Source organism: Aplidium turbinatum, chromosome 18, assembly GCF_918807975.1.
Source record: "Aplidium turbinatum chromosome 18, kaAplTurb1.1, whole genome shotgun sequence".
Lineage (NCBI taxonomy): Eukaryota > Metazoa > Chordata > Ascidiacea > Aplousobranchia > Polyclinidae > Aplidium > Aplidium turbinatum.
The window spans coordinates 11,473,632-11,499,319 of NC_137489.1; the positions used below are offsets into that span (position 1 = coordinate 11,473,632).

The 25,688-nt window shown below is 38.9% G+C and overlaps 3 protein-coding genes across 4 annotated transcripts in view; 2 read left to right on the forward strand and 1 right to left on the reverse strand.

Annotated features, from left to right (window-relative positions):
* Positions 1-1,558: 1,558 nt before the first annotated feature.
* Positions 1,559-10,159, forward strand: LOC145787184 (uncharacterized). Its single transcript, XM_082598906.1, has 9 exons — positions 1,559-1,577; positions 3,156-3,349; positions 4,405-4,527; positions 4,705-5,443; positions 6,131-6,770; positions 7,130-7,254; positions 8,299-8,420; positions 9,206-9,518; positions 9,923-10,159. The coding sequence occupies exons 1-9, from the start codon at positions 1,559-1,561 to the stop codon at positions 9,940-9,942; spliced, it is 2,295 nt and encodes a 764-aa protein (XP_082455032.1). The 3' UTR covers positions 9,943-10,159.
* A 1,295-nt stretch (positions 10,160-11,454) lies between these two features.
* LOC145787730 (uncharacterized) lies at positions 11,455-14,055 on the forward strand. Its single transcript, XM_082599537.1, has 2 exons — positions 11,455-11,929; positions 13,162-14,055. Exons 1-2 carry the CDS (start codon positions 11,546-11,548, stop codon positions 13,771-13,773), a joined length of 996 nt encoding a protein of 331 aa, XP_082455663.1. The 5' UTR covers positions 11,455-11,545; the 3' UTR covers positions 13,774-14,055.
* A 693-nt stretch (positions 14,056-14,748) lies between these two features.
* LOC145787285 (uncharacterized) overlaps positions 14,749-25,688 on the reverse strand; it is a 45,888-nt gene continuing 34,948 nt past the window's right edge. For both annotated transcript variants that reach the window (XM_082598997.1, XM_082598998.1), the window contains 15 exons: positions 25,192-25,309; positions 24,790-24,940; positions 24,132-24,343; positions 23,865-23,988; positions 23,395-23,588; positions 22,849-23,082; positions 20,293-20,483; positions 19,989-20,058; positions 19,406-19,747; positions 18,945-19,111; positions 17,146-18,769; positions 16,747-16,924; positions 16,256-16,443; positions 15,998-16,123; positions 14,749-15,669 (listed from right to left, as the gene is read on the reverse strand). In XM_082598997.1, coding sequence (XP_082455123.1) covers positions 15,632-15,669; positions 15,998-16,123; positions 16,256-16,443; positions 16,747-16,924; positions 17,146-18,769; positions 18,945-19,111; positions 19,406-19,747; positions 19,989-20,058; positions 20,293-20,483; positions 22,849-23,082; positions 23,395-23,588; positions 23,865-23,988; positions 24,132-24,343; positions 24,790-24,940; positions 25,192-25,309 — 3,957 coding nt within the window. In that variant the 3' untranslated portion in view covers positions 14,749-15,631. The remainder of the gene's footprint in view (positions 15,670-15,997; positions 16,124-16,255; positions 16,444-16,746; positions 16,925-17,145; positions 18,770-18,944; positions 19,112-19,405; positions 19,748-19,988; positions 20,059-20,292; positions 20,484-22,848; positions 23,083-23,394; positions 23,589-23,864; positions 23,989-24,131; positions 24,344-24,789; positions 24,941-25,191; positions 25,310-25,688) is intronic.

The window sequence follows — 25,688 nt, forward strand, 5'->3', positions numbered from 1 at the left end:
AATTGAAAAGAGATTCAAATATATTAGTATAGCGAATCATATACTTCTAAAGATAGAGCATACAGACAACCACTCGAAAACTATGCTTCAGAAAATCTATACAAAACTTTAGCATATTTTCAATGGTTCTAGAAAAGTTAGACCATTTAAAATGTGTAATGCATTTCGGAGTGCACTTTTAATAATGGAGATATTGTTTTCAAAATTGTAATTAAACCTTATTTATTTTATAGCATAAAAAAAATAAGTAAACTTGGTTTGGTTGCTCATCTTGCGTTGAAACTAAACAAAAACCAAACGATAGCAGCAAGAGGTCAAACGCTTTCAAGGTCGATAGGTTGCAAACTTGAGAATGGGGTTTCTATCGTCTGTTGATTGTAATTATAACTGTCCAGTCAGCAATGCAACAAACTAAGTGCAAAATTATGAGATAAAGTCGTTGAAAATGTGTCAGGTTATGAATTTTTTTATTTCTCAAATTAACACTATTCGCTACAAGCATAGTTCATTGTGCTCGAAAGGCTTTGAAGCCTGAGAATGGCAGTTTTAAACTTAAAAGATCAAATTACAAAGTGCCTTTGGCGCAAACATTAATTATTCTAACTAAATGTTTGTTCTGGAGAAAAATATAGGCTACAATGGTATGGTTTCCATCAGATATCGGTTATGCTCATAAAAAAGGTTGTGTTTTCTAACAAACTTGCATTTATCTTTTTCCGGTAAATACATTTCGAATGATTGTTTCTGGAAATTTTTGATTCATCAGCAGCAAAATGAAATTTGATGGCATAAATGATTAAGTTCAAAAATTGCAACTAAAAAGATATTTTAGATAACCAACATAAATATAGCATAGTTTGTGAATTGATTTACCACTTTTTAAAGCTAGAAATAAATATCACAATTGGCATGCACCAATAATATTATAGTTACATGGTAATTTTGCTATATTTACATGCACTAATGATTACGTTTGCTTAACAGTAAGAAAGTCTTTTAAAAGCTAAAATATGCAGAATAGTCAATAACAGTCAAACGTGTTTCGTGCTCAAATTATTTAATCTAAAACGCCTTCACAATAAAAACTATATAAAGTTGAAAAAGAATTTCCATATATCGTTGACTTAAAATTCATATTCAAATTATCAATAGTTGTGACTGGATTCTAAATCAAAGCTCGTTTGACCATTTATGTGCGAAATACTGTAATTACGAAAGGTATCCTTTGTTATTAGCTAAATACAGTGAGTATTGACAGCTGTACTTACACAAGATCACATTATGTACATACAGAATCTACATAACAAAACTATGCATAAAAAATTATGGCATTATATCAGTAAGCTGCAAAAAGTATGCAGCCGCTACAATGCATTTGTTAATTGGATAAGCCACAACCAATCAAGTAGGATAGAAAACTATAGGCCTAGGCCTAACTCGTTTGAAATTACGTCGGAGAAATAACATTGCTAGGCACTAAATTTTGCAATGAATTTTATTTTACAGGAAAGTGTAAAAGTATTGTGAATATACGATTTCATTCAACAAAATAAATGCCATGTCGACCAGCTGCGCAGGTAAGGGATAGATCTACATTCTTTACTGGTAGAACCGTATTCTACTACTAGACCTTTATTCTTTAAACCCGGTTTAATGCAAAACGTAAAGCATGCTCAGTTGTTCAGACTACGTAGGCTAATATTGCGTAGAAGTATATCCGTTGGTTAAGGCAGAGACGCAATCCATGAACGTTTCGGTTTTACACCTTTGGTGCTGTTAGGTGTCCAGACAATTCAATCAATTTTATGGTTTGGTTTGGAAAAAAAACATAAACATATTTCAATGAGCCAAAATGGTTATTAGAAATGAAACCTCGTTTCTGAAAATCTCATTCATGCTGTTGCACCTACACATACCAACTGGGCGTAGACTACGGGCTGTTTCAAACGAACGTTTTTTGCCTGAAACAAAAATGAAACGAAAGTTTTCAATAATTCGAAGAAACAAAACTACATGGAGGCAAAGTAATTTTGCGGCTAAACTAAAAGGCTTTTTGTCTCAAGAAACGATTGAAGTGTTCCTTAGATTTGCTGCAATGAGGCAAACTTTGACCTTGTGTTAAAACGAACCCTAATACAGCCTACGTATGAGAAGTCATACATTTAATTCATTTTTTAAACCTCTGTGTTGCGATTTATTTTAGATTTTAACATCACCAATTTGTTTATTTTTTATTTTTGTAAGCATAGTTTGGTAGAGAAGACAAAAATAAAAATAAACAAGTTGGTGATGGTCTTAATTCTTCTAGACAGGGTAGGGAGACTTACTGGACAAGCTCCCTGAATGCAGCAAGTGTCTTTTAACAGCTTTGAGGGACGCTCCACTACTGTGCATTGATTTTATATTGATTGCAGTATCGGTTTTAATTTTTTCTCATCATGGTAGATTTTTTAAATTCATTTCCTTACCAAAGATGGTTTATATAGGCGCCTTGCCTTAATTCTGTATTAAATTTGATTTTTTTTTCACGGTGGTAACTGTGCAAAGTCAAACTGGAATGACCTATTCTGATTAACCTTTCTTTTTTTTCTTTGTGGAACTAATCAACAAAAATATCACTCAGCAAATCTCTGAAGGCTGTGGGGTAATTGAGTGACGCAGCTGACATGCAAATGCCATGCAGAAATACCGATTTAGATTGGTAAACACAAACTTGATCGTGCGTTGAACCGAGTAAGCCGTGTAGGTTTGAAACGTTGTCAGTTTTTTTTTATTGATTCCGAATGGAAAACGAATATGCAAAATAGAATAGTTATCAGCAACGCAGTTAGATATAACGTGTTTCTCAAGCAGCATTATGGTGTGCTTTAGTAATCTTTTATGCGCAGTTAAAATTACACAGTTTGATTTATTTTATGCTCTCATTGAGGCAAAACTACAAAAGGTTGTTTGTAAGAAATGCTTTCAATTAGTTAATTTCATATTTCCTGTGCTTTATTTGTGCTTATTGCTATATTGCATAGTTGGTGAAGCATTTAACGAGCTCGTGGTCTTCAAATTAAAGTAGCTATACTTGTTTTCAGCATGAAAACAGTATAAATGGTGCGCACAATGTTACCATACTTCATTCAATTTACTAGATTATTTTGAAACAGAACAAACGTCTACCTGTCCGGCCATAAGGTCGGAAAAAGAAGTGAAGCAAGTTTGTGGAAAAATATCGAGTCTTTTGCTAGACAAAGAGTCCAGAAATCACGCTAGTCGCATGTTCAAAAAGCAAAGAGAAAGATCAGAAAATTTTACCACTTCTGGTTTCGGTCAGAAGCCCGTTGACCAAGATTCAGTACCGGTAAGAGATTTGGAGTAGGCTAATATTGCAGTAGCTTAATTTAAGTTGTCTATAAGCAATAGATTATACCACATTTTCTTCATTGAAACGCAGTAACTATAGGTCGCTTTAAGAGTTAAGTTTACTTTAGTTCCCATAGCATATGACCCTTATGGGCAGGGTTGCCATCGACATGGACCCCAAACTGAGGGCAACGGAAAAATCAAATTTTCATACAAAACGAAAGAAACATTTTTAAACAAATCTTTGCATTTATACGAGCCATGACATATCCCATTTCACATGCCATATCGTTTGCTAGAAACAGTTTGTTTCAGCAACTCCTTATTTGTGGAAAATACTTTGTGCGTCTCACGACAGTTCAGGTCTAGGATTATCTTTGCTTGTAACAGGGATTTGACTGTCATTTCAATAAGTCTGTTTCTTTCCTTGGTCCACTTAGCCAAAACAAGAGAAAACATGGATTTACTGTGACTCAAATCGTCACGCTGTCTCTCTCTATTATGAGAGTTTTCAGTGTCCATGATACTTTAACAAACGCAGGCTATATTAGTTTTCAATTAAGCAACTATGATACCTCATCCTTCCCTAAACAACAACTTTAAAAGATGGCAGTGTTTTGCTGTAGGTAGAAAAGAATTTTGAAACCAGATGAAATTTAGTTAAAATAACCTAACCTTGATTGGCGAAATTGACGGGGCTATGGACATTTTTGCCGTATCCAAGCTTACGCCCAGTCATTAAAGATTTAGTTTACAAATACGGGAAGGCAAGAAAGCCAGTCGTCGTGTCCATCTTCAGGCATGCCTTTAAGTGTCCTGCCAAAGACACACCCGCATGCTCTTGAGCGGTGTCGAACTGGCGCCATCTCGAGTGCCGTACCAAGACTCTCATCACTCGGCTATGCAGTCAACACTTGACGTCATGTATTAAGAATAAATGAAAAAAATTTCTTCTCTTTTTGTGACATTGTGATCTACTGACCCGTATAGAAAATCAAAGGAAACTATCGTTTATATTTTGTCAAATAACTGAAACAGCACATTCTTCAGCAGAATTCAATGAACCTGGAAAAAGAGTCGGAATCCACCTCTACATCAAAAGAAGATGTGCAAAACTGCAATTCAAAAGAAAACAATATCTTGATAAAAGACTTGGGTTTAAAATCGGTTGATGAGGTATGCAATCATGGCTCGGAAATAGATTAAAGCTGATTGTTTTTTGAAGAATGTGTTAGGCTTGCAGTAAAGTAGGCTACTCTATCTAAAGTCTCTCTTTTTGCATTAAAATATATTGGTAGAAAAAAAGCGTGAAACTAATGTTATTATTATTATAACAAGTCAAATTTTTTCAAGGTGATCCATTATCAGCAAAACAATAAATCAGGCCACGACTTTGTGAAAGCTAAACTAGGAAAACCAAAGTTTACCGGGAGAAAACGTGACATGGAAGATGCCAATGTACAACATCTGTTGGAAGATACAATGTCATCAAACGCTTGTCGAAGCGCATCTTTAAATAGTGAAATTTTAGAGCATTCACAAGACAAGGGTAGTTCAGATGGCATTGCAACATCTTCTGATGTCCTCATAGCAGCAAAACCTTCCCGCTTAAAAAAATGCACGACCAAGCACCAACCAACAACTAGAGTTCGTTATTTGCAAAATCCTAATCAATATGAAAACTTTACCAGTGATCAGCATCAACCTCATGATTTTGTCAAAAGAAAAAGAAGAACGAGACCGCGTGAAAGGTTGCCGTGGGCCGAACCAGACACATTTCCTGATGACACTGTATCAAGTCAGACAAACGAAGATGATCCGCTTTCCAGCAGTCATAGCTTTGCAGATAACGAAAGCTATGAAGAAACGTCACAAGGCTCGTCTCAAAGAAAAGGATTTCGAAGGGTAAAACCACCTGAACCAAATGTTCTTCCACCGCGCTTGTTTGATATAAACAACTTATACATTGGGACAGATGAAGAGCAAAACTTTGAGAGATTAACTGATGAGTTTGATGTTGCCTCTCGAGTTCCTAGAAAATCTTGGTCTTCAGTGAAGTTTCAACCTGAAAAGAAAACATCACAAACAACAGGTTGATACTTTGACGTTTTCTATCACTTTCACTTTGTATTATTTTTCTATTTTAAGCTTATTTTTATCGATTAAAGGTTTATATTAATGTAAACGAAAGGACAAAAAAAACAAGTATTCAAGCAATTCAAAACCATGCTTGATAGAAAGAGTCAATGAGTGACTGACAAAATACAGCAGTTTTAGTATTTTAAAAATGATAAATCTCGTTTCAAACCTTAATTCCGACACGCTGACAAATCTTTAGAGCCTTGAACGGCTACGCATCAGCCTTGACCTGGGTACTAAGCTTCAAAAGTGACGCATCGATGAATTGGTTTCAATGCTATTGCAAAAAAACAACTATTTGTTTCATTGGATCTCGCTAAATATAAAGATGTCTTTGAACTAAAGCCTTGCATGGCTGTGTAGGATTTTAATCTGAGGTTAAAAAGTTGTTGTTGAATATTTGCAAAAATGATTGAAACATTCAATGACAAAGTTGCTTTCGAAATTTTTTAATTCAGAATCTTCATTGCTTCTGAATTGATCCGTTGGTCAAATGGTTCCCCCGAGCATTTAGATAAACTTAATTTTAAAATCTGGGTGGAAATGTAAATAAGCTGTTGGGCTATCACTCTTTTCGGCAGCAACATCTCATTTTCGTAATATGTTTAAAAATTTTACGATATTTTTTTGTGTTGTCTAGAAACCAGAGAAAAGACACACACTCTGTTCAGCCCAACGTCAAACAGTGGAGACGAAAGTGACAGAAATAGCCCTTCTTGGTTTCCAGCGGTTACAAATCATATTACGACACCTGCTGTTAAATCTTTCCAGAAAAATTCTTTAACACCATCTGTTGCGCTACTACATAAACCAATTTCTCCATCAACGAAACCATATTATGATACAACTGCTGAAGATGAAAGAGGGAGTGTTGAATTAGAACTCACTGCGAATAATAAATTGAAAAAAGACTCCGTCCGATACTCGGTACGGGGTGATCTCAGCCCCCGAAATACATCTCCCCAACCCTTAGTACCAACAGGAAAGCAAAAACTATTGCCTTTGCAAAACGTTCACTTCCCTGTTACACAATCTCGAAATCAAGGCAACAACTTGAATCTCACTCACCAAAAGCAGCCTAGTGACCCATCACAAGCGTCAGTATCATTACCCAACAAAGACGAAGACTTAAAAAGCTCCAGTGTAGCTGCTTGCATGAAAATATTAGATCCAAACAAAGGAAGATACCAACCAAAGATGGCGCTTGTTTATAAGCCGACTCCATCAATTGGAGCAAAATTTGACGAAGATGATGACGAAAGACCATCATCACGTCACAGGTAGGGAAGATGGACAAACTTCGTAAATCAAAATGTTCCTCTTTGCGTTTAGAAAAAAGGACATAAACGTTTCCACCAACCGTTTCTCGAAAAGATTAGAGAAAAACTCCATGAGACATTATGCCGTGTATGGATAGTGGAATAACTCTGATGCAAATCCCTCGGTAGGCCTAGTTCAATTAAACTAATATCTTAGCCCAATCAGGTAGCCTACTGTACCGAAGTCTAACGATGTTGACAAATTCTTGTACCTAAGGGGATAATAATACAGTTTTGTATGAAAATGGAACAGCTTTTGTTGAATCGGCATGTGTAAGTGGTAGAGAATGCTTTGTTGATGTTAACATGCTTTTATTCAGCTACAGCGAACGGACACAGTTTAACAAACCAGTTAAAGTGTCTGCTGATTTGTCGCAAGTTTCCTACATTGGAAACTTTCAAACAGCTTCCAATAAAATGGAAAGTTTAAAGCCAGCTAAAAAAGGTGATCAGACAGTTCTTCTTTATGTTGTAGCCTATAGAAAATGATGAAAAATATAAAAAGATGGATAAACAAACTGAATAAGCCTAGAAGTTTTTTACATATGGTGGTTCAGTGCTAATGAGATTTTTGTTGTATTGGAAACAAGCTAATAAAGTGACCGCCAACAAGAAATTATGAACTTCCGGTGGATAAATACACTTCTGTGTATATACAAAAGCATTGGCGAATCCAAGGGGAGGGGAGGGGAGCGATCGGGGCGATCTCACCCCTTAAAAACACAGAAAAGTAGCTTTATTTATGGTAGCCTATATTTGCAAAGTTGGATAAATGTAGACCTACGCATTATTGTTTTTGTTGATATCGCCCCCTCCTTTTGTTACGTGCTAAATTTGCACCTCAAAAAGGTGACTATTTTAATCTAAGAAACACTAAATATGCATCAACCATTGTGCAAATATAGTATTTTTGTCGTATCCAGATTTATGTCGTGGTTGTAGATTTGGATTGAATAGTTAGGCAATCTTCATGCCTTCAAGTGTCCGGCCAAAGACATAGCCGTTTGCTTTTGAGCGTTGCTGAAACGGGGCCTTTATGAGCGTCCAACCAGAACTTTCACCAGTCACCTACATGTATATTGCTGGTGGACTATAAGACAAACCCATAACAAAGAAGTTGTGTCGAAAACAAAGCATAAAACAGCAACAGTTAATTTTTTTTGTCGTATCTTAGCTTACGGTACGCAAGGTGGTTAAAGATTTGGATTAAGTGGACGAGAAGGCAAGGAAGCCAATCTTCGTGTCCACCTTCAGGCATGCTTTTAAGTGTAGCCTACTGCCAAAGATGCAGTCGTATGCTCACGAAGCAGTGTCCGCCTTTTCGAGTGCCACACAAGGACTCTCGCCACTCAGCTATGCTATGCAACAGTTACTTGAATTGTGTTTAAGCTTTTTGGTACATCACCAAAAGTTTTTGGGTTTTGTTGTCATTTCATTAACATTGTTTACAGCTTGTTGGTTAATCACATACTTGACTATTTTAATACAGAATTGAAAGGAAAAGGTGCTGAAATATTTGAAAAGCAGCAGAGAAGGATGGAAATCTATACCAAAGAAACACATGCTGACTTACAAAACGACTTCAGAAGCAATCCGAATGATGACTCATCTGTAAGTAACGACGCACAACTGCGCTTAAAATTTTTTTAAGCTATGTGAAGGCGAAGAAGTCTTCTTTTCTAAAAAAACGGAATAATGACTTTTAATCCAAAATAGTTTTAATTCATTTATTCTATCTTCTTTGAAGCGATTGTGCGTTTTATTTTGCATCACCACCACATGGTGTCATGTCAGAGTCACATAATTAAAAGAACATCGGATTGTCACCCATCGTGGTTGCGTGGGCCACTTGCAAAAGGTTTAATGATTTCCTTGAAGATGGATACAAAAATTACATTGATTTCCTTTCTGCCAATCTAGGTAAATCTACTTCAATAACCGCCTATAAACTTTCTGCCGTATCAGCCTACCCAAAGTGACAAGCTGCGGAGAAATTAAAACCATTTTGAAAAAATTTAAAGACATTTTGTTAATGTTATTTTGGCAGCCGATTGTAGCATCGAATAGACAGCGATAGACACGTGTTTCGCCCATGAGGCTGGGCTCATCAGTATCGCACCGTATTCTTGCCACTTGAGTAATCGACCGCCGCTGATAACTTAAACGTTTAATTGGAGATCTCAATGGCTGGCGTGGAAGCTACACCGTTCTGGTTAGCGAAGCGTCACTGCAGCTCGCTGTGCTAGTGAGTAATCAGCCTTGTGCTGATAGCCGGGAAGAACGCCTTTCTTCACATTTTGTTAATTATAAACATGTTATGTTCGCTATGTTAATATCACAGTTTTGTATCCGATTTTTTACAATAATGTCCTCCATTTGTTTTGTTGTTTATTCAGAGATACTCTTGTGCGACGACAGCGGTCAAAGATAGAAATCATCATCAGTTTCAAAATATCAACGCTTCCAGAAGACCCCCTTCTGCAGCCGATTTTGTTTGCGTCGATACTTCTTCCAACTTCACTTCTGATTCCATTTATTCATCTCCGTCATCTATGACGTCATATGACTTAGCATCGTGCACGTCATCAGCAAAGCAAGAGGACAAGAGAAGTAATGATCCAGCAAAGAGCAAAATTCCACCAACGCTTGCACCAAAACCGAAATTCAAGAGAGTTATAAGTCCAGACCTGACAACCGCTACTACTCCAAGTAGGTAAAATAATTTCGGCCTGTCATGTCATGTTGTAAAAACGCCGTTTTTGTTTTTCAGGAACGCTTTTCCAGAGTAAAAGTGGGTTAAATTGCTAGAGCGGTATAAAGGTGCTAAAACTGTAATATTTGGATAATATAGCCGCCTAAGTCTGTAGAATTTTCAAGAAAAGATTTATTTTTGTTTTGTTTTTTTGTCGTAAAACATTTAGTTGCACGAGTAACATGGTGAACGTTTTTGCATCACACTTGATGAATCCTTGTGGGCTGCAATAAATAAGTTACCGAACTTCGCTGATTTTCTTTGCTTGATATTTAGCACTCCTGCCGATTAGTCCACTGCTCCCATTAAGTTTCTTGTGAGCTGTTGTTATTAAAAACAAATGTGTTGTTTACAATTACAGGTGATGACACCGTTGTATAGCAAACAACCCAAAACAGGTTGCAATACAGCCATATAAGATGAAGTTGCTTTCTACATAAAAAATTGAAACAGTTATCAAAAAAAAGTGTTGACTTTCCTACGAATATTTTATCTTTTGCTAACTTGTGATTGTAAACATGATTTGCTACTTTGACTACTTTTATTTTTATGTTTAATTGCTTTCTGTTTTTGACTGTTTAATTACATTTCGTATCTATCTGCGCCAAATATACCAACAAAAGAAACAAATTGCGTAACTGTAACATCTGCTGCCGTGATCTTTATACCAGATCCTCAACTCATGAAACGTTTTCTTCAAAAAAGTTTTTTATCAAAGTTCCTTTTCATGCAAATTGTAAGTAAAAAAGGGTGTAGGCCTACCTGCAAACATCTGTCGGATTGGCTCATAATACAAGAATCCACATATTCTTTGCCATAGGGTATCTTTTTCCATATCCAGTCGTTCAGCTTGTACGGAATCTCCCGCTTTACAGATGCTTGTTTGATCGAAAATTGTATAATATTTTTGTACGAGTAGGCCTAACTGTCGTTCAATTAGGCTACTTTTCAGGATATGTGTTGGTTGGACTATTTTCGTTCGCCGTCACTTAATATAACACATTAGAAAATGGAGTCCCTCAGGGATTAGTCTTGGCACCACTTCCTTTATAGTCTACAATCTACATAACTATACCTAAACTTGCTAAACGCAAAATAATCTAAAAACATTTTTTGCGAGGTCACAAGATCACTTTCTATATTCAGAAAGGGCAGCTAGGGGGTTAAAGCTGAGCTAAACCATAACGCTGGCGGCTGATTTTTGTTTGCCAAACCGAGAAATTAAGCGTGAGTTAAATGTTGATGGATAGCATATTGTTTTTCAATTACTTGATTGTTTTATTTTTTGTTTGACACTATAAGTAGCCTACAGTAGGCTTAAGAAAAAATTAGTAAATCAACGGCTTGTGATGGAAAACAACACAAAATGTTCGCGATAACCCACCTAAGTGACACTCATAAAAAAATTATGCTTGAAAAGTTTTAGTTTATGTTTTATAAAGTAGTTAGACAGCTACAGTAGGTTAGTGATGTTTTCCAACAGTCAAGTTTAAAAAACTACCGGTACACAGTTTAACCTGTTGAAAATCTGTTGTTGACAACAACTAGGCCATGTGATTGGAGCCCAGTAGCCAACATGCTCATGCAGTTATTTAGCCTACCGTTACAGCAGACTACACAGTACACAGCCTACAGCTGCTGTGGGCTATAGGCTACACCGCTACAGTCCTGTTAATATACGGTTGATATAAGGTTGTGTGGTGTCGTTTTTAGATAGAAAATAGGCTACTCAAGATGTGCTTGTGTCTGCTGTTCCTTCTTTATGCTTCAATGGAAAAATTCTTTAGGGAGATGTCTAAAAATAGAGTATGAGTCTCAAACACCGTAATTAACTCTTGTGTCAGTTGTTCAGCTGGCGTGTTACTGACAGTCATGCTCTTGCAACATCTCAAGCTGTAAATTCCATCGCAAGTAATTTCAGTCTATTTTCAAAAGGAATGAAGAAATAAGAAGACAGGCTGCTAGTGCTCGTTTTCACTTCACAATGGTTTTAATAAAAAGTGACAGGACGTACGATAAGCAATGGAACTCAGTACCTAAGCCGGTTGCAAAGTCAGACAATGCTGCATTGGGTAACTTTAACGGAGCACCGCTAGTGCCACCAAAACCAACAGGCCTTATTTACGTTTATGTCAGTCCAGACAAGACAGGATCATACTCATCGATGACGCAAAAAGGATCTGAAGCATTTCCACAAAATTCCCAGTTTATTTATAATGGATTTCAAGGATATCAACCTGAATACCTTCCAAGCGCTTCTTCCATTCAATATCCCTGCACAGATGAATGCTTAGACACAAACCCACGAATAAGAATCAAAAATCGTGCAAAACAATCCGGAAAAGGTTATAACGTGCTGGCTGACATGGTGAGTTTTTAACCTGCTAATATCTTACTGTAGTTATAGCCTAGCCTATCTTACTATCATTGCAATACGTAAGAACCAAACAACTAAGGCTACGCTTGATAGAATATGTTTGGGTGATAAATTCTGCTGGGAAATATTCGATTGTGGCCTCGGTGTAATGCGTGGAGCTAGCCTGGCTACTGGCCGAAGACACTTGCTGCCTATAAGATAGGTCTAGGAGAGATGTGGGACCTATGGATATAGTTGGGCTAATGAAACATCGGATCATTTAGTCTCCTGTAAAATGCAAAGATTTTTTTTAAATTAAGAAACACCAATTCTATAACTATTTCAAATCAAAAGCAGAATAATGGAGGTTTTATTCTTTTTTTGGCACTGGATAGCATTTTGATTTCATAAGTAAAAATAAGCTTTTTTGCTCCCAGTAGGCTATGTATGAAACTTTCTTTAGTTCAATTAAACCTATACCCATAAGTTGTAGCGCATTGACAAGTAAAAGCATTTATCTTAAAGATAAAAAATAGGTTTAGCCTACACAAACTGAGCATAGAAAGTTAAAATGTCGTTTTTTTGATTTATTGACTATGTGGGACCAATGGAACAGACTAGCCTATTCCAAAATGTTTTATCGGACCCTTGTTTTTAAGGTTAAGTCCCCTTTTTAAGCTAAATAAGTTAAAAAGGTCTATTTTCTGAACAACAACTGCAAAAAAACTAACTGGTGTTTTTTCAAATACAATATGAGCCTAAGTCTGCATTGTGCGCTTGTTTATTTCTTTTTGTATTTAGTTATTTTGTATTTTATTATTATTTAAAACATTCAAAATTAAGACTTCTGACTCTCCTGTTTTGTTTTGTTCGCTAAACATGTTTTGCAAATAATACAGAAATTTTAAATTCCACATTGCATGTTTAAATACGTCCCACTGGGTGTTTTATTGGTGACACATGGATGCGACCTTTAAAAACAATTGGCAACGTTTTTAATTTATTTTTTTTTTCAAACACTGTCAGATGCTTCGGAAAAAAGAGACACCGATGATCGATTAACCACTTTGCTTTGATCAAAACAAGAAAACAGATCATCTGGGTGTGTGTAAAAAATGAATGCTACGGGTAGGCTATAGCTTTTCCTATGTTATTTTGATTGTGGTTGGTAGGCTACAACCAACGAAAAGAATCATAGTCTATAAGCCTCTAACTACTTTACATGATTCGATTTGTTATTTCAGAAAACAAAACGTTCAAAAACTAACTCGAAAGGAGGAAAAATGTTTCTGAAACAAAAGGAAAGGATGGAACAGCACACTTCTGAAAACGAAGCAAACGATGGTTTTTACAATTATCTTCCGAACAGCAAAATCGATCCAAGAGAAGAAAGATCTACCTCATCAGATAAAGTCAAAAAATTACCAAATGCCTTATCAAAATCTTCCGCTGAGAAGAGGAAAAGGATGGGGATGGCTCTTCCCCGATTACGTTCTCCTCCACCAGAATGGAAGGCCAAGGTTGACTCAGGATATACGCTTGATGATGATCATCGAGGTTTATGGACAAAGCGATGGAATACAGCGGATGCAACAAGAAGATCTGCTTATAGAAGCAAGTCAGTGCCTCCTCCATCTCAAACGGAGCAGGAGGAGCAATGTTTTATGGATCCTGATTCTCGCCCAACCTCTGGCAGCAGGATTACTATGATTAATTTTGATGCAAAGATGCACAAAGGAGCATATCATCAGAAACAGGAGCCTAGCGAGGGAAGGATTTTATCGAGACCCTACGTTGAACATGACTTCAACGCAAAGCCAGTTGGTTGGAACAGAGGTTATGCACAACAATACTAAGACTTTTCTTTTTCAATGAACATCAAAAACAAATGAATTTTACTTTTAACGTGTTTCTTTCATGTTCTTATTGTCAAATCAATTCGTCTAATATCTCGGAATGGTGCTAGATGCTAATATGGGATGATGTTTACTCTTATGACCGTTGTTTTCCTACTCAACAAATCAGTCCATTTTTGATTGATTTAACGTCTACAGACGTTGAATCGATGAAAAACAACCTATTTGCTGATTAGGATATAATCAGATTCAAATGATGCGCTTCAAACTTTAAAGATAACTTTACTGTGCTTCTCGTGTACGGTTCAGTTCAGCAGGCCATAACCCTGAGGGCGGTAGGAATTTCTGCTCATAATCAGAAAAGAAATCAAGGGCTCTCGTCGAAGGGGCGCCAATCCGCAATCGACGGCATGCCTTTTCGTGTTTAGCCACAGACACATAGCCTACCCTTGAGCGGTATCGAACCGGCGGCCTTTCGAACGTCAAACCATGGCTCTCACCACTTGGCTATGCAGCCGTGTATGGCAGTTACTGATAAATGAGCTTCCTTTCTGATACAGTTCAGTAACGTTTGTTTTGCGTTATGGTTATTGCCTTAGTGCAAGTGCATTTGCACCGAGTCACATGCGCTTAATTACGTCGTGTCTCCGGTGGCTGTGAGTAGTTCGTAATTATTGCAGCAGAACTTACACAGTGATTTGTCACTTGTACACATAACTCCACTCGTGTGAAGACCTCTTTTCAATTACTTTACGTTTGTGGGTTTCTGTAGCTATTCTGCAGTACCTACAAGCGTTGCACTTTCCTCTCTGATTGCCTTTCAACACATAGCAACAATTCAACTGATTTAGTGAAATTTGATGCAACTTCTAACAAAACATAATATGTCATGTTCTGTAGTGTAGGCTATGCTGTACCTTGTTCAACTGTCTTTGATGAGACAACTACATCTTTAGCAAAGTCCAAACATGGATTTGTAAGTCAAACTATAATTATGAACGATTACAACACAACCAATAGGATTAAGACGGTGAAAACGATAGAAAACGTTGAGCAGAACTTATCGCCACACACACCCAGATAGAAGTAAAAACTTAAGACCGCAAATGACGGTTCGGTTGGTGGAAAATATATCAAAAATAATAATTGATGAGATTTACAACACAAGTGTTCAAAGAGCGTTGATAGTATGCCATAATTACACGGCATGAGACAAACCTTGCAGAAAAAAAACTTGGCCATTATCTTGCAGTTCCGGGATACCATGGTCAATCAACCATAACGTGATTGAAATCTAATGCACTGCAGGTAATAAAGAAATGACTGGAGGATCGAAAAAAAAATGCTCTTCAGGTTTAAAGCGCAAAGACAATGGTAATGATATTGAAAAACGAATAGAAAAAAACAACAACAAAAATTTAGTGGTGTAAGTTACACTGCTATAAAGTCGAGTACAAAGTATCCTTCACTCGAAACAGAACGAAGAAAGTGAAACATGATGAAATAATATAATTCACTTGTGATTTGCCCAAACGGTCGTCATGGTAACGGCGGTCACGCTTGGATAAATTAGATCAAAATGTTTTTCAACACAACGCAGAGAACGCAATGGAAACTTATGGCGCTTGTTGAAAATCAAGCTTTGTTTCTAAGCAATTCTGCATCAAACAACGTTGAAAAACGTCGCTACTTGTAAAACAGCTCAAGGTTTGCAACGAAAAAAGTCAAGCTTTTAGAAAAAGAAATAAAAGTGATCAAAAAAAGCTCAGGAAACATAAAAATTGACAAATTTGATTGAAAACGTGATTTGAAAGAATTGTTATCGACATCGTAGGACAGTGACAGCCACTAGAGAGCGCTATACATGAGATATTTGCTCTTGACTTTCACAGGGATCTGAAAAAATGACATGGGTGTTATGAGATTGCTGATCGTGTCAAAAGATTTCCTTCAATGCGGAAACAAATTAGCAATACTGAAAATCTTTGTGGCACTAATCTCTTAACTCGCTAGCGATTATGCGGCCATTATCGCCAAACAAGAGAAATAGCCATTATTTGACACCAGTTAGAGTGAACAGTAATCTAGCATTAAAAAAAACTATCTCTAGATCACACCAATGTACGTATTCTCATTCTCATAAAGGCAATTGACCATTCGACGGCGAGGGCGAAGTATTTTCAGTCGGCAAATTCATTAACATTAAATATCAGTTTGTACTTACCCACTGAGAAAGACCGATAGGAATTCGAGAAAATTGAAGTTTGCTTTGAGTTAATTTGATTGACAGCTTCGGTGTAGGTCGGCAGTGATCTTCTGTCATAGTTGTTGCTCTTATTTGGCGTCGACCCTGAGTTTAGCCAAAATTTAGTTGTAACAACTAGTCAACTACAGTTAAAAACAAATCGCCAAATTATGCCATATTTACTTGTCCTGTGAATTTATCATATTCTAGGAAAAACCAGTCTAAGCCGCTACACACCTGTAGAAAACGTTGCCTTCTGTGGGTGCACAATATGGCCGTTGGTAAGCACTTCTCTTGATACAGTCTCGCAGCCATTTGTGTTGGCCTTATTGTGATACACGCCACCGTCAGAGTCTTGGGAAGGAGAGAGTGGGGGAGATGTGGAGCTGGTGCTGCTTAAACGGAGTTGCTGAGGTCGTCCGATGCTGCGGGAGGATTAAAATAGGATAAAGAAAGTCTAATATACATGAATATCATTGCTTAGCAACCTCTTTGCTTTTATGACGCTAAAATCGAACCAACGTTTAAAGATTGTACGTTCATGAAAAACAACAGCTAATGTTTCAGTTGAGAAAAACTGAAGTCAACAACAACATGAAAACAAGGTATTACAACACTGTAGTTTCTTATACAAGACTGGGTTGCGGAGATTAAAGCACTGGGTATTATTTCCAATAAAGAACAAAGTTATTTCAAACATAGTTTCGACTCAGGCAAAATCTAATCACCTTGACTTCCTTTTAGGAGGAGCTGGAGCAGGAGGCTTCTCTCTGGACACAGCTGATGTTGGATCAGAATTCCCACGGTGATGGTGGGATTTAAAGTTAAGTGGCGACGAAATTTCGTTAGATGATGTTAGGTTGGACGAGATAGAGATGGTTGCAAGACCAGGAGAGCCATCCCAATCTAAAAAAAAGTCAATGATTGAACGTAAAATAAAACCAGAGAAAAAAAGCAAATGCCTGCTACGACATCAGCACAAAGTTCTAGCAAAGTCGTACAGGAGTAGAGGCAAGTCATCACGCAAGAGAAAAACAATTAAAAATAGTTGGAGTCTTGAATGGTTCACGAAAATGCAGCATGACGGTTAAATTACAGAGGAATAATCATTAAAGATATGCCTTTACCTCTCGTTGTACCGTGTTTCTTTTCTTCGTCTAGATCGGTCTCGTTCCATTCTTGGCTTGTTTTTCTTCTCACTTGACTTCGTTGCCATTGCTCTGTAGTTTGCCGAACCTGCTGGTAATGAGTTTGCTGGACGAGAACGTATCCGGCGGGAACATCGACGGCAGCGGCATGCCGATTTTGTGGGGATGTATACGCGTGTGACCCGGTGTATTGATGAGCAGCACCGTTTTGTAACTGGTTGCTGTTGCCGTCGGCAACATCGCAAGCGATCCGCCGACAGGGACTTTCCGCTACGCCGTTGACCGCATAATCTATACCGTTGGACATTTGGTTTTTCTGCTGGTAATCACTTGGGGACATTAGGGCGCCGTTATAAGTCCTTCCCAACATTTCCGGCGAAACGTGAGCATTTCCTTGAACCGTTCCGTTGGTTTCATGTTCCCAACTTTTGCTTTTGACATGGATGGTCGAATGCTCTGACAGGGATAGATTTTTAGGCCGGTTTATTCCGGAAAGCACTGAGGTAGGGTTGTGAGTAGGTACCCCGGCCATCATAGGTAATGATGCTTGATATTTGTGGTTTGGTAAATTGCTCTGAACTTCCGGGCCATTTTGAACGCCGTTTTGACTTGGGAGATGTGCTTGAGTCATGAGAGCGTTGTAGCCGACAGAGGGGACATAGGATATTTGCTCAAACGGTTTCTGGTTGTGCATGTGTGCGTTGGGTGAAGTTAATGGAATGGTTGGAATATCAGAGTTTGTTACATGGTCATCATGAGCAGACCATTCCGGTTGAATGTGATCTTGTCTTTTAAAATCGGCTGCGCTAGGTGAATTTTCATAACCAGGTGTGCTCTGTCGTTTGAGCTTTTGACTACTCAACCGTTGCTTTTGAAGTTCTAAAACCAACTGCTCTTCCAGAGTGACGTCTGGAGAGGCAGGTGAAATCATTTTCATGCAGTTTGATTGCATGACAGGGCTACAACCGTTGGTTAAGTTGTTGTTACTGTTGTTAACGTTGGCCCGATAGTAATGGCTGTGGCGTTCGCAAACTAAGAACTCGTGAATGCCTTTCACGCCACTCTTGCCCATCATGCTACGTGCTGACATTTGCTGGGTCGGATAAGCCACCATCCCGTGGGGGCTGTGGCCTTGGTACAGCACGTTGTCCCCAGCAAACTTACCGCGGTCGACCTGGGTCGCGTTGGTAAGCGGCATGTTTGCGGGGAAGGGATCGTTGGTTTCTAATCGCGGGGGATCCCCTTGACCCCTAAATCCAGATAAAAAAGTCTGCTCTACTTTATCTTGCTCGTTGGTTTCACCTCCTTCCCGGTTAGGAGGAGGAGGCGGCGGCGGAGGAGGTTGGACTCGGCTTGACGATGGATGGTCGGATGTTGCTTGGGAGCGCACTTGGCTCTCGGATCCTCTCGTCTGATGATGCCGGTGATGTTGCGGCTGGTTATGCGGGATGTTTGGGTGCGGAAAAGATCGGGCAAAGATCTCGTTTTCGTCAGCGACATTGAACCTGATCGAATCGGCAGACAAAGATCCGGCACTCAACACTCCACTGTCAATACTCGGAGTTCTTGGAATCTGAGGATGGTTCGGGAGAATCAAAGCCGACTGAAAAAGCAAAAAAAGAAGTGAGAAGGAATCTAATTACAATCACCTGGTTAGATTTAGGAAATTCAAACTTCTCAGCGAAAAAAGTGCGCTCCAACGATGTGAAATAATGATAAAAACAACATGTTCAATGATGAAAAGCAGTTGACCAAAGATGTGTGGAAAGTTTAAATACCTGCGTGCTGTTGGCGTTCAGTGTCGGCGAGGAAGTTGACCCGGACATCTGAGAAAACCTCCGATCACTTCCTGGAGCCATCGCTATGCTTCCTCCTCCAAAGGAACTGCTCCTCCCGTTCCTTGTTTGTTTGATGATGGGCCGTTCGTGGTGACTGTGTCTATGATCTGCGATGGAGGAGTGATGAGATAGATTAGGAATAAGGTATAATTGGATTTTTCTATGTAAAAGTGTGGAAAGTCGAGAGTGGCGGCTTAAATTTAACAATACGTAATTTTAAAGTTCAGTAAAAAATTGAGTCAATTGCTAATTGAAATCATGTCCACATTGTTTACGAGCTATTCTAGACAGCAAGTATTCTGCACTTTATACGTTACATACAACTTATGAGATCTTACTAGAAAACCTAACCTTACTAGTAGACAAGGAATAGTATATCTAACAATTATGATTGTACTCACTTGTAGAGACAACTGTGTCAGCGGAGGAACCGGAGCTTGAACGAACGGGACTACTGCTGGACTTCACTTGAGAGTGGAGCAATCTAGAAGAAGATGAGGGTGCGTTTGACAAGGATCCGCTTGATCCCCAAGGAACAGGAGAAGAGGAGCACGGACTGCTGCTGCTGCCACCGAGAGATGAGATGGAAGGATTTGAAGAAGATACTGTTCCGAGACTGGAAGCACTAGCGATGCTGGAACGGCAACTGGACGGTCCACTGCTGGCACTCGAGGAAAATAACTTCTTGTTCGGCATCGAGCTGCTGGAACCCAGCGAAGATACCTCGGGGAACGATACAGCTCCTAACATAATTATTAATTAATTTATGTTATGTAAAGTTGTTTGAAATTAATGACGCCAATGAAATTAAAATTACTTCTCATAGTAGATGCATGAAATGGCTTAGACAAGTATCACGTATTCACGCGCGTATGCGAACAACATCAGAAGTAAATATCAGCAGCAACCGCATATTAATAACATAGAGTTCCATGTAATTTAAAAAAGGAATAAGGAATGTTAACATGGCACATATATACCCACCGGCAGGCAAGCTGTGTCGGTTATTGTTTCTGTTGGTGTTTTCCATTCCGATGGGGTAGTTGCCATCTGCCTGCTCAAAATAATCAATCAATACAAGTAAAAAAAGACTCGTGCGAAACTCTTGAAACAAAACAAAAATGATCTGCAGAGAAAAATACAAGAGAAAAATGCGCATAACATTACAGACGTAAGGTATCAAGTTCTCGTAAACTGAAAAACACTTTGGATTATTTTTTACAAGTGGAAATAACCACAACTTATTAACAATTTATTTTCAATATTTACGGACCAGGATGAATCTTACCGATGCCTTGGATGGATTTTGGTGTTTCGGAGACATAAATGGGGATGAGGGTGGGGAGTAGTCATGGCTGCTGCTCACAGATACGCTCCTCTTTGATTCTTTTCCCTTTCTTCCCTTGTTCTTTGAGTCGTCTGCACTCTCTTCGGAGAGAGACATCAATTTTCTTGATATCATTTGTGGAGAATGAGCTCCTAGAGGAACATGATGATAATGATGATCATGAAAAGACGACGATGATAATATTGAACCGACGTTGCTTAGAAAATATTTTAAGTTCATTTTCAAAAAGCTTGAAAAGAGTGATTAGTATCAACACGCAGGTAAAAGTTAATTGCTTGACTACAGTGCTCTGCCACTGCGGGAAAAACGTGACAACACCTTCTGAGCGAATGAATATGATTTGCATAATCTCGGCGTCTACACTACAGTCTAGTCTAGACAATTAGGCACAGAGCAATTTCTCTACAAATCGATTAACAATCTTGGAGACTCACAAACCCAAAAAAACTCACACCAGCCAAACTTATTTTTGCGTTTAATGACGTTGACAAAATGTAAAAAAGGCAATTAGAATGACGTTTACTGACTGGAAAGTTGCTGCAATCGAGGAAAAAATTCTTGAAATACTAAACATGCCCAAGTTAGCAAATGCTTCTTCTACATCGTAGAAAGTGCAACTTTTGCTGCTTAAGGTGTTTCAGCAACTTGCTTTAACGATTAATGTTACTGTACTACACATTAAAATGAATCCTCTGCAAGTCGATTCAACGCTTCCAAATATAAAATAGATAATCGAAGCAGTGGTAGAATTAACATAAACACTTACTGACAACAGACGTGTGGCCGAACTATGTTAGTATGGCGGCTACGTGCGAGCAGAGATTGTAAAAAGATATAAGCAGAACATCGTGACAGTCTGAAGCAGAGCGATCCCAAAACCGGAAAAATTGGCCTTTCCACGTCACTTCAACGTCGGCAGAGGTTGAGGCAAGGTAAAAATAGCAATTTTTGCTAACTAACATAAACGATGAACCAAGAACGTTTCACGCTCTGTCCAGAGTGGAAAGCAGGTATTCGGATAAAGCTCGTTTATTGAGGTAACAAGACTTTGAAATATCTCAGCCATCATGCAACAGAAAGTGCGTGAAAACAGTTGCCAGAAATCGAATACGCAACGTTCAGTCCAGTCCTCTGCCACAGCTTGATCTTAATGATAAAATGAAAGAAAAAACAATAAAACTAAGTAACATCAAAATGCCCACATCTACGTATGAGAATTGCTGCGACTGATCTTCCTCCGCCTCCAAGAGTGGAGAGCAAAGGAGATATGATCGGAAGAAAGACGTTGTGGAGTTAATCTGATGTTTAACGCGCCCTGGCCGAAGTAAGTGTTCCTACAAGCAGCAACAGCAGCTATGGAATGATTGCTTTGATCAGGCAACGCGCGGCATGTCATGCAAAGTGGACCAGTTTCCACAGAACATACTCGATGTGCTGAATTAGTTAGTTCAATGCATTTGGGTACAATGTATATGGAAGAAGACAGGCTAGTAGTAGAAACCTTAAAGGGAAGAAGAGCTGATGGTTTTGCAGGAGCAGCAGCACAGTGTTTTGTTGGAGAAATTGGGACAGATTTCAATTTCGCAGCAGAGCTATACGTGACGGGAACGGAGTTCGCTCTCATGAGCTTTTTCGGGCTGTTGTAGCACTGACGATGCCTTTCTTTTAATGTCAAATCAGCTGGAAGAGCGTTGTTGGATTGCGCTTTAGAATAACCCTTATCTTTGTCATTGACACGACTGCTGCTCTGGACATCATCCACGGAATGAACACAAATGGTTGGTACTCGCGTTTCTCGCGGCTGTGAAGCAACATTTTCGCTGGAATGCCTCCATTTGCTGGCCGAAGTGAAGGACTTTGTCAGCGATTTCGATCTGGACCTTATCGCGCTCAAAAGCGACCTCGATTTCGATCGACCACGACGGGATTCGATCCCACAACCTTGCTGCTCATTCAGACTTTCGGAGTCGCTGAGAGATCGGTTGTGGAAATCATGTCCACCACTCAAGGTCCTACCGAGACGAGGAGGCTTCAAGAAATCAGTTTGTGATGTTGCGCTGTTGCAACGTGAAATGACGTTGTTTTTGCCATACGCGTGCATGTTATTTTCGTGAACATCGGTGAATTTTGTCGCAGCGTCCGACAGTGAAGGTGCTGACAGGTTAAGCTTGCTGTAACACTTGTGCCGCAAATGACTTCGTAGCTTTGGCGATGGAAGCTTCAGTCGAATCATGTTGGAGGAGCGGTTCTCAGATGCAGGGACGGTCTCGATCGAATTTGATAAGGAAGATGAAGAATTGGAATCTTTAGAAAGAAAGAAGAAAAGAAAGAAGTAGAAATAAGCAAAAGAGAATTTCATATTAAGCGACAGTACGAGAGAAGAAAATTTGAAAGATGAAACAGTGAAATGTGAAACAAGTTTAATTTCGGTTTTCTTTCGTACAACTGTAAACACTTCAAAAGCATGAAACTAACTCCTCTTGAAACATCACTCACCGATGCTGTACTTGGGAAGAGTAGAAGATGGGATTTTCTTCTTTGTTCCGGCATTAATGACGGCGGGAACGTTGGGAAGGTGAGGCTCGGAGTTATTCCGGGATGTCAAATTTCCTGAGAGAACTGAGTTGCTGCTCCTGCCGTGATTAGGAAGAGTCTTTGAAGTCCGAGATGGTGATTCAGACGTGATGGCAGCCGAGGTGTGTCGCCGTTTAGGGATACCTGATCCGGATGCTGCAAAGAGAAGTGATGTTGATACTTCAAGATCGAATGTAGTTTTTGTACTGCAGAATATCAGCAGTAAACAGAAAAGGCAGAGTTGCTTCATAAAATAAGACGCATATTTATCATCGAGGTAATGAAGATACCAGTCTTGCACACCGACAAAACGTTCCAACTAACGGAATCAAATACCTTTGATCCCAAAATGACCAAGTGGATTTAACTTCTCAAAATTACTAGGCTACCTAGAAGAGTGACGAAGACTTTGATATAAACTTACATCAAGGTCAACAAAAAGGCAGGACACTTCCAAAAGTAACCGACCTGATTCTGTCATCTTAGACAGCTCTGTGAGCTCATCTTCATCAGTGATGATGTTGATCTGCTTCATGTACTGCTTCACTCTGCGTACGTTCATTTGATCTTCATACATGCGACGAGCGTTGTTGAACGATGCCCTCCGGCCTCTCCTGGCCAAAGTCTGGTAGATCGGCCCTTTGTCGTCCCTCTGCTGGGCTCTGAAATCAGTTTAGAGTTCGGTCGTGGTTTAGTTAAATTAAGTTCTTTTGTCCGACACAACGACGGGCAGGCGATCGTTATCTTTTAAGATGTATGTTTTAGCTGAATAGTCCTGTACGCGTTAAGCTTTGTACAACAGTCAGGTCGGTTTTCTATCGAAATCCTCACAAACAAGAATCGAAAACATGTACAATTGTACAAGTTGGATACTAAAATAATGAGCAGAGGTGTCTGACATTTGAGGCTCAGTCAAGCAGAACGAAGACGCAACTTACGCTGCGGCACTTGGGATGATCTGCGCAACGTCAGGGGCGCAAAGGCGGCAAATGTTGCGGACTTCCTTTGCGATCATTCGCATCTTTTCAAAGTTTATTAAATTCTCCACTTTCGTGTCATTGCCTGGAACAAGACAACCAGTTAAACCTTGTTGCAAGTGACTAAAATACAGCAATATAATGTAACACAACAATAATTCTGTGCTGCCCGTTGCACCGATTTCTTGCAGTAATGGAATTGAGCTTAAAATGAGTTACTGATCTTACCTAAATGCAAAAATGTAAGATCTTTCTTCACGACTGGCACGTAGGGAATGACTGGAGGTTGGTCAATGTACTCGTTCAGCAGAGTTCTATACTTGGACATGTTACGGGATGGATCCATGAGGCCTTGTAGTTCCTCGAACTGACGATTGCTCTTGGCTGGAACTTTCTCCCAGGATTGCTTCATTCTCGACACTGCTCGGTAACCCAAGCCACTGAGACGATGACAAAAATGATGACGTTGCAAAAATGAAACAGATTTCAAAATGAACCAATCAAGAGAAGAGTACGTATCGTAATCGACTACACAGAGAGAAACCGGCAACTCTCATCGGACTTACTTGAAGACGAGTGGTGGGGGAAAGTTAATACTACACAGACAGTCAAACGTTTTAAGTTTAAAGACGTGTTTTGAAACAGTAAAACAAGCTGATAGGTTTCTCACCTTAAAAGAGTTTTAGTTGACCAAAATACACAAAAACTACATCGCCAAACAACTTTTAACTTCCGCTTGTTCTTACAGCCACTTGTAAAAGTTTTGTTTACTGCCAACATATCAGTCCGGCGGTAGACAGATTTCTATGGCATGGAAACGGATGTATCTGTGATTCGCCGCTAGCAGGCAAAAGCATCACTATAACCAACAAGCAGTAGTTCTCACCTGATCAAAGCAAACGTTGAATTGAAGTTTTTGAGAATCTTGCAGTGCTGGGCAATCTTGATAAATTGTTTGATTATTTTTGAGCGCAAGACGACGTTCGGCTCCTCGCATATCGTCGTCACGACCCAGAACAATTCCCGGTTGACCAGGTCTGGTGAAATATTAGGATACGGTTTACAAACAAGGCAAAATCATGGTTTCAAAATTAGCAGGAAAATCAGATGATAGTATTTGGAATTGTAGCAATCATATGACGCAACGTTAATTAAACGTAAAATTTAAACAAAATTTGATATGTTTTCATTTCTGTGATGTTATAAAAAAAATACACTTGATAAAGACGATCCTACCACTGCGTATCACATCGAAAAGCTTCTTACACAAAAACAATGCAATGCTAACCTTCAAATTGCTTGAATTCTTGCAGATCGCTTTGCAAATGAAAGAGGTCATCGATGAAGTTAGTGGACTCCGTCTGCTGGAAGAGATTGTAGTCCTCCCGTGTCAAATACAGCGCCACCTGGAAACATTTTTTTTTTCAAAATACAAAGGGACTTGAAATAAATGCAAGCTACAAACACGTCAGTTTAAAAAAGGCGGACTTTTGAAAACGAAATTTTAAGCAGCAAAACGTAAATGTCATGAGGACTTGTCATGATACAATTTTACAAAGAAATGAATAAATATTTTATAAAGTTCGATACGTGCCATACGCAACTACATTCCTAATTTATCAATGAAAATACGTCATGAAAAAACAAACAATCACTCACTTTCTACACAATCATTCATGATGTCAGCATTTCATGCGTATTTATAATTAATGAGGAAATAACTGTACGTGACGTCATACAAGCATGAAGTCGTGACGTCATAAAGTATTAATATATAACTTGTCA

Coding starts and splice junctions, on each gene's coding strand:
- LOC145787184 (XM_082598906.1), top strand. Junction 4,528..4,704: donor GTTTAAAATCGGTTGATGAG/GTATGCAATCAT, acceptor AATTTTTTCAAG/GTGATCCATTATCAGCAAAA. Junction 6,771..7,129: donor AGACCATCATCACGTCACAG/GTAGGGAAGATG, acceptor GCTTTTATTCAG/CTACAGCGAACGGACACAGT.
- LOC145787730 (XM_082599537.1), top strand. CDS start 11,546: ATGGTTTTAATAAAAAGTGACAGGACGTACGATAAGCAATGGAACTCA. Junction 11,930..13,161: donor ATAACGTGCTGGCTGACATG/GTGAGTTTTTAA, acceptor TTGTTATTTCAG/AAAACAAAACGTTCAAAAAC.